General features: G+C 44.8%; 1 protein-coding gene across 2 annotated transcripts in view; it reads right to left on the minus strand.

The window, feature by feature from the left end:
- LOC119746531 (dmX-like protein 2) overlaps positions 1 to 17,540 on the minus strand; it is a 74,358-nt gene that overhangs the window by 17,750 nt on the left and 39,068 nt on the right. For both annotated transcript variants that reach the window (XM_038223513.1, XM_038223512.1), the window contains exons 12-25: positions 15,831 to 17,209; positions 14,806 to 14,958; positions 14,072 to 14,279; positions 10,634 to 12,871; positions 10,174 to 10,239; positions 9,459 to 9,547; positions 8,870 to 9,058; positions 8,601 to 8,698; positions 6,439 to 8,456; positions 5,150 to 5,383; positions 4,136 to 4,323; positions 2,837 to 3,104; positions 1,165 to 1,369; positions 742 to 862 (exon numbers count right to left, since the gene is read on the minus strand). In XM_038223513.1, coding sequence (XP_038079441.1) covers positions 742 to 862; positions 1,165 to 1,369; positions 2,837 to 3,104; positions 4,136 to 4,323; positions 5,150 to 5,383; positions 6,439 to 8,456; positions 8,601 to 8,698; positions 8,870 to 9,058; positions 9,459 to 9,547; positions 10,174 to 10,239; positions 10,634 to 12,871; positions 14,072 to 14,279; positions 14,806 to 14,958; positions 15,831 to 17,209 — 7,454 coding nt within the window. The remainder of the gene's footprint in view (positions 1 to 741; positions 863 to 1,164; positions 1,370 to 2,836; positions 3,105 to 4,135; positions 4,324 to 5,149; positions 5,384 to 6,438; positions 8,457 to 8,600; positions 8,699 to 8,869; positions 9,059 to 9,458; positions 9,548 to 10,173; positions 10,240 to 10,633; positions 12,872 to 14,071; positions 14,280 to 14,805; positions 14,959 to 15,830; positions 17,210 to 17,540) is intronic.

Consider the following 17,540-nt stretch of genomic DNA (forward strand, 5'->3'; position numbering starts at 1 on the left):
ATACTGAATTTAGGACTAGTACGTGTTCCCCAAAACTTTGTTGAACTGTCATGAAATAATTTTACGATGATGTATTGTTATCCAGGGGAACTACATGTATGAATGGAGATATCAATGAAAAACAAGAAACACATCCGTGACAATTGCTTGTGGCTGGAATTTCTAGAAACTGCAATTAAAACTCAGAAAAGTCCTTTCTATATTCATGGCAAGGTTCATGTTTCATTAAAATCAACCTCCGGGCCTTCAAAATAAATCCAAGGAAATTACGGAGCTTTCCCTTAGTCTAGATTCACAATAATGACCGACGTGTCTTTGACTGTACTTATGTAAACTGTAAACTTATTGTTAATGAGGTCCTTGCCCTCCAATTCTTTTTTTTTTTTGTCTTTTTCTTTTGAGGTTGATTTTTTTTCAGTACAGGGTTGAGAAAACTTATGTCAGAATATTTTAAAAGGAAAGGAATTTCTAACAATTATGGACCCAATGCAATGGTTAGGGTGTTCTGACTCGTGTGCGATGGTACGTGTGTTTGAACCCTAACAGGGTTAATGGTGATTGTGTTCTTGGGCAAGACACTTTACAACAATTGCATGTCTTTTGGCCTGACAAACAGGGATAAATGATTGTGAAGCATTATGAGATGTTGGTGTAAAGTGCTTTTTCCTTGGTGCTACTGACAAGAATAATCTCAGTACAACTGGGAACAGAAAAGAGGTTGGACGTTTAGGTGGTGCCTACCGCGTCATCAAAGCATCTCTTCTTCTTGAAGATGTAGGAGATGAAGATGTCTTGCACCACTTCTTGTCTCACTAAGTAGTTCCACAGACGCTTGGTTGGGAGAGCTGCTCTGTGTTTGCACCTGAGAAGAAATGTTCGATTAGTGTAAAGTGTAAGCTCGGGTCATATATGAGTTGAGTCGTTCGTTGATTCTCTCCTGTGCCACAAGGTTTTTTTTTTCGGGTTCTCTGGTTTTCCTCCCTGCACAAAAATCAACACTTTCGATCTGGCTGTGAGCCTACTCAAGCCTTTACAGGCCTGGGGTTTGACCACCTTGTAGCTGGTCCTTTGCAATTTAGCTTCCACTTCAAATAAAGTTGATTAAACACCCCCCCCAACTTTATTCTTTTTATTTCATTTTATAAATAAATACCACTGCCCTACCTGAATGGTGTATTGGTAGGTTCCAGTAGTCCCTTGTAGCGTAGCAGGGCCGGCCCGCCCACTGCACTGGGCGTGTCCACGTTACAGCCTGGAATGTAATCCAAGGGAGGGCCTGCAAACAGGTCTAGCTTCCTCATCAGCGCTTGCTGCCACTGCTCAAGGAGTTTGAGGATGCTGTGAAGCTTGGGGGAAGCTACCGGCAGCTCTAAGGGTAACAAACAAAATTATTTAGTATTTTAGTTATTCTTTTAAAGGTATAGTCCATCATTTGTATTTTGTGCATTTTGTTCGTTTGAAGCAACAAAAGTGCTCAAAATCTAAAGAAGGGTACTGAACAACTAACCTGATGAAGTTCCAGCTCAGCTTCAGCCGTATATTCCGAGAAAAACAGCATTCTAGGATCTCAATTTCAAATCAAAAGTTGCTGAATCATGTTTGAATTGGGCCTGAATTCAGCCTCTGAGACATGTTCTCACTGAGCCGATTGCAGCTACGCGATGTCGCGCACTGATCCAACGAATTATAGCAACCGCGCGTGCGTGTGCGTCGTGCCAATGCTAACGCGCGCTTCGCCAAATAACAAAACAAACTACTAATTTAAATTTCCTACGGTGCATCTTAAGAAGCACCGTTGGAAAGGCCTTTTTTCGGTGATGACAGCTTGCCAGAAAGAATAATTTCACAGGGAGTTTAGTCCCCTTACTATCTTTCAACCAAGTATGTTTTTCAACAATAATTACGCCAGTTACTTTTTGGATAGCTGCAAATGATGGACTTTAGCTTTAAACTTTCTACTGCTATCTTACAGCTGAAGGAAAGGGGGGGGGGGAATGTTGGGGGAAGTGTGGGGAGAAGACTCTGTCCCTTGACCTTCTGATATCAGAAATACAATGGCCGATATTTCTGAAATTTTTTGAAATAGTTGAAAGTTTTACGTCAATCTAATGAAGCATTTTCCAATATTGATTATAAATATTCCCATGAAAGCATGAATTTTGCTTGACATGGTTATTTGGAAAATCATAACAGTTATTTAATACTGCGCTTAGAAATTTTGACATTTTTGTGCACATGTTCGGATCGATTTTTGGTATCACCACGCCTGGAAACATCAGTCTACAATGTTATTAAGGTATTTCTTGTGGTGATAATATACAAAAAAAATTGTACAGGGAGGAGGGGTTGGTATAGAGGTTTTCCCCACATTACTTATCTTGGAGTTTTTTGTCCCGTCTATAAAACTGAATAATATTATTATTAATGGTTTATTTTATTAAACTTTCACGGCCAAAAGGCCGAATTGCAGTTTAATTTACACACATTAAAAATCGTTATATATTAAAATTACAGAGAATTACACCGTGTGAAAGATACATTAAAAAGGTAAATCACAACAAAATACACACAAGAAATCATTCAAATCCGACTGCGTAAAATACGCAGTCGCAGTCCCCCCCACAGAGATGGCCGTCATTGAGCGAGCTCTATACACTCATACATACCCAACCCACTAATAAGTTAACCAGAAACTGTGACCAACAACGAGTTCCTTCATCAACTCGGGAAAAAGAGGTCACATATCTTTGTCTCTGTATTTTCTACCCATAGGTCTCTGTAGGCTTGCCAGCAACAGTGTCATGGGTGCTTCTGAGGAATCCTTGGTTTGACCTACCTGCCAGTTCTATTCCACTGAGAGGCAGGAAGCACTGTATCTTATGCAGGATCAGCTTGATGAAGGCATAACGCATCAAGCACCAGCTGTAGGAGTTGAAGTCCGAGTGCTCGGTTTCCCCGGGGCTGGGCTTCGAGCGCTTCTTGGGGGCGAAGGGGTCCAAGTCGTCGCCTCGGTAGCTGAAGTCATCGTCACTGTCCTCGTCATCTGAGCTGTCGCTAGCGTCAGAGTCAAAGTCCATGCCTTCCTGGGTGGGCGAGACATATGGCTGGTGGGAAGAAAAGGAACAGAATAAAAAAATTAACCCTATTTCCTTTAGTTGCGTTCCCTGTGCTCTTCAACAAATTATAATTTTTTTCTATGAATACATTTTCAACCATCTGCAACCCTCTGAAAAAAAATGTTTTTTTGTTTTGGACACAAACAGATCAGTTTTGCAAGCAGACTGGCTCCCGGTTCGTACATTATCAATACTGATTGTGGGGCTGGAACCAGCCTACCCCACGAGAACGGAATTATTTTGTCTGGCAGCCAATAATTTGAAATAGTAAAGTAATAATTCAATATGGGCGGATTGTTTTAGGTCAAATGTCTCATTCAAAAGTGAATAACTTTTGTATTGCTAGAAAAACAGCAAATTAGAAAAGGAATTTATTTTTCAGGATGAAAGTCGAAAACAGCATGTGGAACACAACTTTAATGAATTTATGAACATGTTTGACCAAGAACTGCGGTTAACAGTTCGGCATGTACAACTACACTCATGTCAGTTACACGGTGACTGGGCTACAAGTTGGCTCTTTCATTTTAGCATTTTACAGGCCAGAAATGTTATTTTAAAATCCTCCAATTGCAGGTGGACTTACATCGCTGGGTGACGAAATGAATGAAGCATCATTATAGCATTACAAGCATATTTGAAAAAAAACTCTTGCAAACCATTGCTGGACTTAAGTTCACATTCTCATCAAGGTAGTCAAATTCGTGATATCTTGCCCCCGCCCTACCCATATTGCTTGTGTAGTCTCTTTGATTACTTCTCAAAATCCACATAGCATTATACAACAATGCTGTGGTCAAGTCTTTAGAACTCATTCAGTCCTAAGTCAAATAAAGGGCTATTCAAATGAACTTTGACAGGGACATTCCTTTGTAATTGTTAATCCTCTGTTACTTGTGATTTGAGACTCAATTTATAATTTATGATTTGGAGTCGACTCAAGCACTGCCAGGGTGCTGCCTGAAGGATCTTAAAGACAAAGAGATTGCCATCTACTGCTCCCACAAGGACTTCACTACCTTGATCATGAAGTAATCCATAATGCTAGTCTCAGGCGGTACGAAGACGTCCCTTGGCGTGGGTTTCTCCTCCTCGGCCGAGGCCGGCAGGCGTCCGCTGCTAGCTTTACCCATCAGTCGTAGCATGTAGCGATTGCGCTGCTTGGTCAGGGTCTGATCTCCTGAGGTGGGGGCAGTGGCTGCTGAGGCTAAAAGTTAAAGGTACGTAGGGTCATTTCCTTTCTTTGCATTTTTTTTCTTTTGAAGCCCCAGAAAATCTGCTAAAACTTTTAAGAAGGGTGCTCTTGAGCGAGGCACTTTACCATTATTGCTTCGTCCTTCGGATGGGACGTATAGCCGTAGGTCCCGTGTGCTGTGTAGTGAATGCTAAAGAACCCAGCCACTGCCAGAAACCCTGCCGTTTCTGGCAGTGGCTGTAATAGCGCTGCAGCACCTTGAAAACCCTTCAAAGTGCTACATAATGGGTCTCATATTTCTCATAAAATGTATTTACCTTTCTTTAATAATTGACATAATTTTCAACGCCTTGAGTACCTAATTGTTGGTAGATACATGTTGGTAGACTCCGGTATTATTATTATTATCATTAAATGCCACATCCACAAAACACAGCAAAGAAAAATTCTTACATATTCCTACTTTTGTTTTCTTAAGTCTAAAATCAACTAATTTGTTAAAAAAAATTGACTTCCAAGTTCCAAGTTAGAGGCCCTGTGACATTTTGGTACTTATCCCTTTATGCTGCGTTTTGTTTTATCAAGCACTGTGATGAAATAAATTGAAATCTGGCATGAAGGTCACACTTTTCAGTGATGTAAGACAAATTGATCCCGGTCTGGAAGTGCAGACATCGTAACTACCTAAGACTAAGCTTGCTAAAGACGGCTTGCCAGTTTTTTTCTGGGTTAACACAATCACTATCCTGAGTGATGCAATTCTGCATAGAGGAGATATACATTTTTGGCTTGTTGCTAGCATTACAGAACAAGAGAGAACAAATTCTGTAAATCTTACGCGTGGGTTTGGGCTGGTCGAGCACTTTAGCCCCGCCTCCAAAGACCGAAGACCACATCTTGGTGTCCAGCGGATGGGCAGCCAATCGGAAGAGCTCGTTGGCGTTACCGGACGTCATGGCGTGCACTATTATGCTCATGTAGACGGCGAAGAGGCTCTCGCAGAGGAAGACGTTCGGGGTGGAGGAATCCTCGTCACGTTCATTGGTTAGAAGGGCTTGCAACGTTGCAACGCCTAGGAATGAAGAACATTGTGAAAAGAATGGGGTTACTCCTAACGCATTTTTGTCAAGACCTTCCTGAATCCCCCAAAATATTCAAGTACACCAATGGCACATTATTTTGCATTCATAAATACCTAAGACAGTTTACGCATTCCTATTGGTCAAGAGCCCGTCACATGGCCGGTCTTAATCGGATGATAAAGACATGGCTAGCTGGTCTTAAACACTTTTCCAGTGTCACATGAAATTTGGACTGCCATGAAATCCGGTACCTTTTAACGTTTCATTGGTTGAATGTTCACATTCCTCACCTATGCATGCGCAATATTTCCAGTGAATCAGTATTTCATGGCCCGAAATTCACACTTCCCCAGACCAGCTGCGATTTGCGCGACATCGCGCAATACGCGCGACGCGCACGCCAATGTCCTTATAAGGTAACAAGTTGTGGAGGGCCATTCCATACTATAGTCAGAGGGGTAAACATGAAGTAAAATTGTTGAACAAAATGGTTTGCAACGTCTAGTTTTTGACTTGTTTTGATTTTTGGACTGAAAAGATTTGTTTTTTTGACCGAAAAGGTATTTATGAATGGGAATAAATATGTATTTGATCGGTATTAAACACTCTGTTTAAAGACCGGTGGGAGTCTGGATGGGTAATTATCACCCATCCAAACTCCCATTAGTCTTCCCGCCTTGGGTAATTATCACCCATCCAGACTCCCACCGGTCTTAAACAGAGTGTTATAATACCTCATGAACACACATTTATTCCCTTATTTAAAGCTTTCGAGAATCATCAAGCTCGTGCAAAGTAAAAGTGGCCAGACTCTCCCTTCCTCATTGCTTGAAAATCATCCAAACTATCCAGTTGATTTTTAAAATGTACAGCGAAAATGAAAGTTGAGAAAACTACACTTTATGCAATGTGGCCTTACAAAACGGTCTCATGCCCAAATTACACTGGTGCTTGTGATGTTTGACCTATATCAATTGGACTTTGATATATTCCTTCAGGGAACTTGACCAATGTGGCTAATTATCGGATAAACCTGTGCACTAACCTGGCCACTTTGCTGGTAGAGAAGTAACTGTCAATGTCCCATCACAGCTAGCATGCCTCTTTCTACGGCTGACGCTGACCAGATTGCCAGACCGGTACATGACGTTGGTGTTGCGCCCATCGTACGCGTCCATCCCCGTGGCTTTAGTGAAGGATTCCGCACCACTGAAGCTGTCACTGTCGCAGAGGGTCTGGTAGATACAGGCGGACAGCGCCATGCTGTTTCTGTGGATGGTTTGCACCTTAGCACTCATGTGCCGCTTGTGGTTGGGAGGTGCTGTTAAATCCAAGACGGCGTTCAGAATGTCGTGCATGAAGTTCCGCAGGTAGAGTATCGGGTCGGTCATGACAGTCTTGCATGCAGCGATGCTGGCTGACAGCAATGGCAGGGTGGTGGGCAGTGGCAGGGGAGTGGCAAGTTGTCTCTGTAGACTCTCCTGCTGTATCTCCTGGGTGAGCAGCAATAGTTCGATGGCCACTGAGGTCAACCCGCCGCCGTTCAGCCCGTAGATGATGGCGTAGCTCATGAGGGTCCGCAGCAAGTGATGATGGGACTTGAGCCACTTCTTGCGCCGGGCAGCCCGCTGGCGTTTCTCCTCCAGATCAATCCAGCGGGTGTGGAGAGCCCGCTCCGCCACGCAGTCAATGTTCTCCAGTTCCTGTTCCCCGTCCTGATCTACCTCCTCTGGCATGCCCAGGATGCCGCTCGTCCCGTAGCTGCAAAGCTCCTTCAGCATTTCTACTTCGTGCTCAAGCCACACGTAGAGCTGATAGCGCAGTTGGCCACCCTCCACTTCGAACCCCGTTGCCAGTGTCCTGAGCTCCTCCATCATGATCTTCAGGCAGGAGGAGAATTTCAGCTGCTGGGCAAAGACGTCCACTGTACCTGTCTCTCCATCAGTGGACCCCTTCCTGCTGTCTGTTCTCTCTTCAGTGTTCTTGCCATTCTGCAAGTGATTCGGAACTGGCTCAGTTTGTTTCTCGTTGTCATTCTCCTTATCACTATCCGTGCTGTTGTCATCGCTCCATTCCAGTTGCAGTTCATCGTTAAACTTACTTCCTATAGGTTGACTCCAATCAAGATCCAACCCCAGCTCCATCTTGCCATTAGTCAACGGCTGACTCCAGTCAACTGCATCAGTGCCCTTTTTAGCAGGCTGAGGCGCAACGCCAGAGTCCTTGAAGCTGCCAATTGTTCCTGAGGTGATCAGGTCAGAACTGCTTCCTTGGTTGTTGATTGACATCTCGGCATCCTTCTTGAACTCAGTGCAATCCTTGGAGGACGAACCATTTGATTTCACGCGAGGCAGTTTGGACAGCACTTCCAGTGTCAACATCGGGCAGCCTGCCGCAGAGTGGGCATGCGCTGTTGCGAAGAATAGCTTCCTTTCCACGTTCGTGATCTCGTCCTTGATGACGCTGTCCCCCTCCTCCCCGCTGGTGAGGCCTGTGATCAGAACTGAGGAGCCTTTGGCCGGCTTGTCCTGCTCAGCGAACTGTCGCCTGATCAGCAGCGGATGTGTCCTCAGGTAGTTGTAGAAGTTGAAGACGTCGGGGTTGCCCCAGTGCTCCTCGTCCGCTTCCACCTCCTGCCGGTCATTTTTGTTCCTTGCTGGCGGGATGATGAGCGTCTCCAGAGCCTGCGTGTACTCCTTAAGCATCCAGTGAGAGATGCTTCTCAGGAAGGGGTCCTTGGACGGCTGGCTGCCTTCCACCAGGTTCCCATTCTTCTCCCTTCCCAGGACAAACTGAAACAGGAGTTCCTTCTGAGCAGTGGGCATCTCTAAATCTTCCTCATACAGTCTCGCGATTACCATAGCTAACTGGATGTCCTCCATGTTGTCCAAGCAGACAGCGATTGCATCCTTTAAGGAACCGGCTAGGAGGAAGAAGGCCGCAGCGTGTTCGAAGCGCTGGCGTCCCAGCAGGGCAAAGGCATTCTTGAGGGCCGCCTTCCGCCATCGCTCTTGGCTGAAATTATTGCTGAAGAACTGGGTCATTCTGACATCACTCACTGATCTGATTTTTTTCAGAGAAAACCAAAAACAGACATAACAGAAACTGTGTTGTTCTGTTTAAATACAAAACTAATCTCCTGTATACCACACACACATTCAGAAAACTAAAATTAATAAAATGAAGCCAAAACAGGTTCTCACTAACCTGAACAGCCCCCAGACCAGTGTCTTTTTCTTCATGGCAAGGTAGAATAGTGCAGCATCCAGTGGGTTCTTATTGGCCTGAAACTGGACCTTGGCAAGCTGGAAATGAAAAAAATACAAACATTAGTGAAAAAAAATTTTCCCCAAAATCCGGCTTTAAACGTGTTTGTCTTTACTCCTCTGTTTTAATTATATGAAACCAGAGGAGTGAAGGCCCCCCCCCCCCCCCCCCCCCCCCCCCCCGAGTTAGCCAGTGCCCCAAATACTGACCTTCTCAATGCATCTCCTGAGCGTGATGTCATTGCGGACCCACCAGCCGACGCCCATGGCCCGTAGCTCTGCCCAGGTGGGCTTGCCCACCTGGTTCCCAGGGATGATAGACAGGAGCTCCTCCTCCGCCTCGGAGTGGAAGGCCCAGGCAAAGTGGGACGTGGCTAAGCCCTGGTGTCGCAGCTGGACCTGGAAGAACACCAGGGAAGGCAGAATACCAGTGAATGTAGAGTCAGACTTGTGGCCAACCCACCAATCACAAGTCAAATCACAAGCCAATTGTCATATTATTAACTAGAATTGACAGTGAGGGCATCAGTATTTCCTTTGTGGCGAGGATTAAAACAAAGCAAAAGGTCCTCAACGTCTACAAAGGTTTAGCACTTAAAGACTCAGCTTTGCTGCTAGTCAATCACTAGTCATTCAAAAGAAGTCACATGTCACAAATGAAAATGTATGAACAGTGACAAAGAATGTCTTTGCCACAGTTCATTTGAATAACTTGGGACTCGATTTAAAGCTGGATGACTTTGAAATAACTTAGAAGGAACTGTACAATTTTCATTTCACTACTGTTTCATCAACACACCTGCTGTCTTGGAGGCAAGGAGCGCAGCAGACAGACATGGAAACGCATGGCAAGGAGAAATCTCAAGCCGCATTCATCTAGCGTTTCACCTGTGAGTAAACAATGCGATAAAACAAAAAGGTGTTAATTTGTTAAAGATTTAATGGACCATAACTCAGACTAAAGATTTACACAAAAACTGAAACTCAGGAGGTCCTACACCTGTTCTTGGTCTCTAGAATTCTAAGACCAAGAACAAGACCACAAGGTCCACGACTGAGAAAAAAACTGGAGATCCCACACTAAAACTATCAAGACTGGGACTTCTAAGACCAAGAATGAGACCAGGACCATAACTAGTTGTAAGACCTCAAGCACTGCTGAATTAAAGTCCTCAAAAGTCCTTTCGCAAATAAGAGGACCATCTATTAGGGTTTCACTCATGGGGTTGATGGCTGGAGGTTTAACCCTAACCCCTTGAGCACTTTTACTGGAAAGTATCCTGAATCCGCCAAAATTCACCTATTGTGTCATGCACAAAAACGTTGGTGTTGGTGACTGCTCAGTATGGAGACATCCTGAATCCATCAAAATCCTGCAGTACCGCTAGGCTTACAATCCTGAATCCATCAAAATCCCCGTTTTCAATATGGAGGTATCCTCAATCCGCCAAATATTCAATAGGGTATGGATTTTGATGGATTCAGGGTGGTTAGGGTTAATAAAGGGATATTACCTGCATGGGTAGAGGTTGTTCCTGTAGTGTGCGCATACCCTGCTCCATCTTTGCCAATTGCAGTCCCTGTCACAATTAACGGCGACAATTTATTTGAGTTCAATTTTTAATTTGAACAACAATGCTTATTTTCAAAACAATTTCATAAATTGACACTAATGGTGAGAAGCCAATACAATAAGTTGATGTACACAGATATATGCATTGAGAAAAGCCAATTTTTTTTTAATTACTATTTTTGTTTTGCAACTGTCCCCAGAAATAAATTTGATAAAAAATTGTGACTTTGGTTATGATACATCTTTGTTCAATCTGCTTAATTAAGCAGTTTGAACAAAGATGTATCACACCCAACGCAAGAAATTAGCAAAGAAAATGGGCTGAACTGGAATTACAAATATTTGAAAATCTAAATAAATTTAAAACCACAAATATAAAGAAAAAATTGAAAAAGGAATACCTGTGCCTGCCGTGTTGTGGGTTGTGACTTCAGTCTTGGTGGATGCAACTGTATCGGCAAGGGCAAGGAGGTTCATCTGATCTAAGCTGCTCAGCCCAGGTAGATGCATGTGGGTTAGGTAATTGGTTAGCAAGCGCAGCTGAGCTATGCCAAAATATGTGACATCGTTCATCTTCATTGTGACACTGCTCATCCGGTCACCTGCTGTCGGCTCGGCGAAGACATCGAAGGTCGGAGAGGCGGAGTTGTCCACGCTGTAGGAGAACAGCGTGGAGTATTCTGCGTTGGATTCCTTGCCAATTGGCATGGAGCCGAGGTTATTTGCTTTAGTGACACTTGGGGTTGAGGGTGGAGGAAGGGATTCAGCTTTGTCAGCCGCTATGAGCGCATATAGTGGCAGCGGTGGGATAGACATCAGTTCAATGTAGTCCAGCTTGGTGTCATCCAGTGAAGGCTGGTCAACAGGGCTGTTGCTGACAGACCGCGGCCTGGTTGAGAAGTTATTCTCAGGTTCTGGTAATGAGTTGACAGAGTCATTGTCGCCTGACAGCAGTGCTCTCTGAATAGCACTATCACCGGCGAAACAGCGAACCAAGTGGGCCAGGATGGCCTTGACACGTCGCACTTTACCACAGTTCAAGAGCTCCATCAGCTGCTTGGGATGGTACTGCGGCAGCACTGGACACGCCATGTAGGAGTACTCAAAGATCCCAACGTCCGATGTAAGCTCCTCGGGCTCATTTACCTCAAGAGCAGGATCCTCCTGGTCGATCCCAGCAAACCTTGTCAGTTCAGAGTAGGACTGCTCCCTGTCCAATTTTGTCATTGGGAGTGACAACATGTCTACAGAGAGATTTGAAACAGTGGAGATTACTGACTCCTTGGCTGACATACCTGGCCTCTTCAGAGAATCAGCTTCGCGCCTTCCCAATTTCTTCTTGGCACTGGTCAAGTGCTGCTCCGGACCCTTCCACTGAGAGTACACATGCATCTCGTTCTGAAGGCCCACCACGAGGATACCAGGCCGCACCCAGGAAAGCATCTTAGAGAGTGGTGAGATGCCGTCCACACTGGTGAGAGCAATGGTCCAAAGCGGCAGCCATTTGGGCCTTAGGTCCTCTTTAGCAAGGAGTGTTGCCCCAGCTCCTTGGGTCCCTGGGTTGGCAAGTAGGCCTTGCTCTAAGAGCTTCTCCTGGAGAGGTCCTAGTTGTACGTTGGCTCGGTTTGGCAGCACAGGTGCAAAGATAATGACTCGCATGCCCATGCCAACAGTCAGCACATGAGACCCATCCTCTTTAGAGACCCATGTCATCTGGACAGGAAGCTCCCTTTTCTCTCCTAGAAAGGACGGACTCATCCTTCTATTGCGGCCAGCCCTTGGGCTGAGATTAACATTAGTAAGGTCCAATGCAGCAGGGCTTGTGCTTGCTGTCAGGTCTTTGAAATTGATAAAGTCCTCAACCTTGGAGCTGCGCTTCATCATTTTGTAGTTCAAATCCTCGATATCGCTTCCAGTCTCCCTGTTTAAGGGCGCCAAATCCAGAAGCCCCAAGTCCAACTTGTCCTCAAAGACCCACTCAGAACCTCCACTGGACTCGCACTCAAAGATGCAAGCCTGGAGCGGGATCGCCTGGGGCTCTCTTCTGCGCACTTGAGAATTTGGGTTGATGTCAGTCCGATAGACACAGCCTATCCTCCCAGTGTATGCACAGCTGACTGATACAGGAGTGCCCGGGACCTCAACGATGCTGCTTGGATCAGAGTCCTGAGCCATCAGCTTCCACTCCTGCCACCGGTAGGAGGCTTCCGCCAAGAGGTCCTCCGTGAGCACAGTACAGGGGTCTTCCGTCAGGCTGGCATCAGAGCCCAGCGATTCAAGTTCCAGCTTAAGCTCCTCAGCGCTCCCACGACGTTCACCGGGGTCCAGGACCTTGCAGCACCAGAAGCGGAGCTTGCCGTCGGAGCAGGCGGTGGAGAACATGTAGGTGGACATGATGGCTGGGTAGCTGGTGGAGGAACTGAGATGGCTGGTGGAAGGCGTAGCACTGACCACGTCGACCCCTGCAGGGAGGGTCAGCTTCTGGGTGCAGACCTTGCGGGAGTAGGTGCGCACCTTCATGGTGGCTTGCGGAGCGCCGCTCGAGTCAAACTGGTGGGAGGCTTCACTATCAGATGAGTCCACCGAGGAGTCATCTGGGATGTCTTCTTCAATGTGCTCCTTTTCCTTTACGCTCTCAACTGCCAAGGACAACAAACATTTCATTCATAGAATGCTTTTCACAATCAAGACATCACATTTTAACAAAGCTAAGGATGGGGAAAACTATAGTGGTATGTTCATGGTCAAGTAGAACCCTAGAGGAATGTAAAAAATGAGCAAATCTCTCTGCTTAAAACCTAGACCATCACTAATACTTTATATCTGAGATTTCCAAATCAAAGTATCTATTTAACTACAGATTTATAGTAAAAAGAAGGATACAAATTCATGTTTTAGAGTGCCAAATTAATTTGTACCTACATAGGGATGTATGCAGGTTCTGTCATTTCTGAAGAATATTTGAGAAAAGCAAATGGCGTCACTATATTATGTTTTATTGTAACCTGGAAGAAACAATGTGATTTCAGGACTTTCACCTGTGCTTAAGGCCGGTTCGTACAAAAGCAAAGTAATTTGACATCACGAACCATTCGCTGCAAAATTTGCCGGACTTGAAATGTGTTCAAGTTTTGCAAATTTGCAGAGTGAAAACTTGCCCAAAGGTGACTAATTCACGTAAGCATTTGCATTTTTGCTATGAATATGACCTGGCCTTTACAGTGCACAAAACCTAAAGGACAGAATGCAATGTAATTTTTTAAAACAAAATCCTTGAAAATGCACCGATGTATCTCATTTAACCTTAATTTCAATTTTGGTTTTGCCATTTTCAAGAGTACAGTGTCTTTTTGGTTTTTATACTAATGAAAATCTCAATATTCATGAGCAAAAGTGTGATGTCATTTCAAGAAGAAACCTCAATGTGACAGCAATTTCTGCACCAAAAGTCGCCAGAATTTTGGATATTTTGCTTTCGAATATTTTCTTTTCTAAGGTGATTCATTGTAGTGTCAGAACATGTCAGTATTAAAGCAAACTTTTATCACAGATGTTTTCAATTAGCAAATTTTGGGGTTCACAATTTGAACAGAAAACATCCAAACTGAACAGTGTCTTCTTGAAATGACATCACAACAACAGCACCCTCAGTTGTCCAGAAAAGCATGGAATTTTCTTTAATGCTTAAATAAGTGCACTTTTCAATAAAATTAACCTAAAAGGGATGTCAAATAAGAGAAGGAGAAAGTTGCAAAAATATGATCCGAAGAAAATTAATTTCATGGACCCTTTACATATTTTTTTTTGGAGAGAGGAATATTGTTCTGACTTTGAGATACCTTCTAGAATTTTAGCTTCCACGACCAAGTACCACATGTGAATGATGGACTCCCCGGCTGGGTTACGGTCCAGGACGACCAGATAGAATCTGTCAGCATATGGCCTGGTGGCGTCAGTGGGCATGCAGGGAAGGGAGGGACCGACTGACGAATTATCCGTGACGCTCTGGTGCGGGAAAATGTGCATCAGCTGGACATTGTTCCACACCTGCATTGTGAAACAAGAATGAACAAATTACTGTAGCCCTAACTCCCCAGGGGGTGTGCACAAATCGTATTGAATTTGGAGGATTCAGGACTGTTAAAGAAATACTAAATCATACTAAAAATTGGGAAAGTTGTAACAGAGGGCCTGAACTATTTATGCATAATTTTGCCAATTTTTTTTTGGTTTTTTTTTGGGCAGGTATTTTTACTGCTGAGATGGAAAATGATTTCCACTTGTTTTCAAGTTTTTGTAAGAAAACTTGATAGTTCAATAGACAGGAATCACACCATTTACTGGAACTTGACAAAATGTCAATCATAAATAATTATACCCAAGAGACCTTTCACAGGTTCCTCATTTGAATAATGGGACATACATGAAAAGTAAGTTTTTTTGGCAATATCAAAAGGCCCAGTACTTTTCTCTGACAGACTGTGCAGCTCACTGATTGCGCTGCTGAGTAATTAATATCATAAACTGCTACCCAAGCCTAGTTTTGCTCCCAATCAATCTCAAACAGATGTACCTGTTTTGCTGATTGTAGCGCATCCAGTTCTATGATGCATCCTGGACGCGCTGTGGACTGTAAACTGATGACACTAGACTTGTGTTGCTGGCAGTCGTCGTTGGTCTTAGCGTCGATGAACTTCTTGATCGGTGAGCTGCTGCTCAGATAACCCTGCAGGGAAGAGAGACGGGAAACAATGGCAGATTTCTGAACTATTCACGAGAGGCAGGTTCTTTCAATTCAAACCCTTGCATTTGAATGCATTTTTCTCTAGTCAGCTTGATATGCGAGTACCCTTTCAAATGAATATTCATTAGAGGATGTAAACCTCAATTAAAGAGACTCCCAGTCAAGTGATTTGGAGGGCCCTATTGCTTATTGGAGGATTAGCTTGGCATTCCTTGGAATGTGCACCTGTGGTGATCTTGATAAACAGGGCAAATCTCTTTGATTATATGTAACCAATATTACTTGTACCTTCAATCTCCACAACATAAGGAAAACATGTTACACCCCGATGCCACTTCAGCGGCTGTGTATAAAGTCTATGGAGAGTCAAGACAATTTTCTAAGCATTTCTTAACAAAATTGGAAATGTTTCTCAGCCCCAGATTCAGGTCTAATCATAATTTTTGCAATGACTGACCTTTATTTAGATGGTATATGAAGAAAAAAGTGGCGTCAAGTTGCAACATCTTTTCCCAACATATTACTGAATGATCTACCAACTGCGCTATGAAGACGTATGTTGGCAGTCTCCGAAATTGTGTTTTCCGATTTGTTGGTGCTTATCGGAAGTCACAAACCACTAACACAGAGCTGGTTTGTTCAGTGGGTAGAGCACAAGTACAGTCTTTTCAACTTCTTTATTTATAAACCTAACACAGAATGCCAAGTTTATTACCTTGGATTTAAAGTTTTCTACTGTGAGGCGCTTTGAGGTATTTCACATAAAGCGCCATATAAATGTCTTTTATCATTATTATTAAGTTGTGAGACAAACTGTTCAGTGTTGTACGAAAATAATGCTTTATAAACAGTACCTCAAACTGGTCTGTACCAGGCAGGACCTCAGTCAGAAAAGACCGAGCATCAATCACCGTCTGGAAAACCCGGAGACTGTACCCGTCGGAAGCCACAAAACAAGCACTGGGCGAGTTGGAGAGTGCCCCCAAGCAGGAGCTAGGCAAGAGACTTGGGAACCAGGCCACGTGGGAGAATGCAGACAAGAAGGGAGAGTTGATCCGGGCAAGCTCCACCACTCCGCCGCCTTTGGTGAGAGGTCCAACGGGGTAAACCCTCCACAGGATCAGCTCACTGCAGAGGCCTGTCGGTGCACTCATGTCCGGCCAGTTCATTTCCTGGTTCAGCTGTTCCATCATCTCGTCCGGGATGATGACCTCGTCTTTCTCTGTCATGTCCATCTCCAGATCGTCTGTATCGGCAACGGAGTTGGAGAGCGACACCAGTCTGTGGTGTTCGCTCTCAGATAACAGGCTCCGGCCAAACAGGTTGATGGCGCTGTTCCGCCTGATGTTGTTGGCTGGGTCTGCGGCATCTCCAGAGATTATAGAAGACTTTCGCCCGACAGAGGATGCTCTGAGAGTCCGACTGGTCACAATCTTACGGTCCACCTCAACTTTGGGGATATTGTGATGGGAGGCGGAGAGCAGGAGGGGTAGCACGGGATGGCAGGAGATGTCGTTGAGGCTGAAGCGGTGGCCGCAGCAGCGGGAGTTGTGGGCAACATTAAGGACCGTCTGGAACTTAGAGTTCTCCGAGAAGCTGATCTCCCACTGGTTCAGGGTCCCATTGGAGTGCTTGGAGAGCATGGAGACCTTGGGCGTGAATGCATAGATGTTGACCCCCGGCGGCACCATGCCAAGCCGCTGGGAGAAGCTGTAACTGGGAGTCAGACCAGGACGTTCCTCCCGCGGAGATAGGAGGTTTGGCTGCCTACGGCCAGCCCGTGGATCCATGGTCAGGTTGCTGCGGTACAGCACCAGGTTGGTGCAAAGCGTGGTAGCGTCATGGACAGGAAATGCCTGGGGTATCCGGCAGGAGAAGCTGACCTGGGGCTGGCGGTGGACCCCAGGGATAGTCTCGTCCACCCAGTCCACCAACCAAAGTAGGAAGGAGCCGTCAATCGGATGAATACTGAACAGCATATCAGGGGACTGGTTCCACTCTCGAAGGAGGTTGTCAAACTTCTTCTGTAGTCTGGCCAGCGGGGTGGAGCCCACATGAGCCAAGCTGGCCAGCTGAGGCACCGAGGGGAAGGAGCCTAGGTTCTCTGGTCGCATCAACGGTTTGCCGGCTAGACCGTTGGTATCCACTGTCAGGATTTCAGGCGGTGTGGCCGTACCAGACTGGACGGATCCATTCTGGGCTGAACCAGAATTGCCAAAATCATGCTCATCAGCTTGTGAATAGACAAAATATAAGCAGAGAAAAATTAATTGAATATACACATATGGTACTTGTTCCTTATATGCATCTTTTCCAATTCCAAAAGGGGTTAAAATGTGAGGAATTTTTCAGGCTTATTATTTGGATGACAAGTATAAAGAACATTGTGTTTGTTATAAAATCATAGTTTTTCAAGTGAATTACATGCATACAAACCTGTTCAGGTACAAGGGATGGGGTGGGGATGGGAGGGGTAGAATATTATGTTTTCTTTGAAAATGTTCATACTTTTACCTCTTGTTGCAATTTCATTATAATCAACAGCTTGAGTAAGAATCAAACCC

Source organism: Patiria miniata, unplaced genomic scaffold (assembly GCF_015706575.1).
Source record: "Patiria miniata isolate m_02_andy unplaced genomic scaffold, ASM1570657v1 HiC_scaffold_7, whole genome shotgun sequence".
Classification (NCBI taxonomy): Eukaryota; Metazoa; Echinodermata; class Asteroidea; order Valvatida; family Asterinidae; genus Patiria; species Patiria miniata.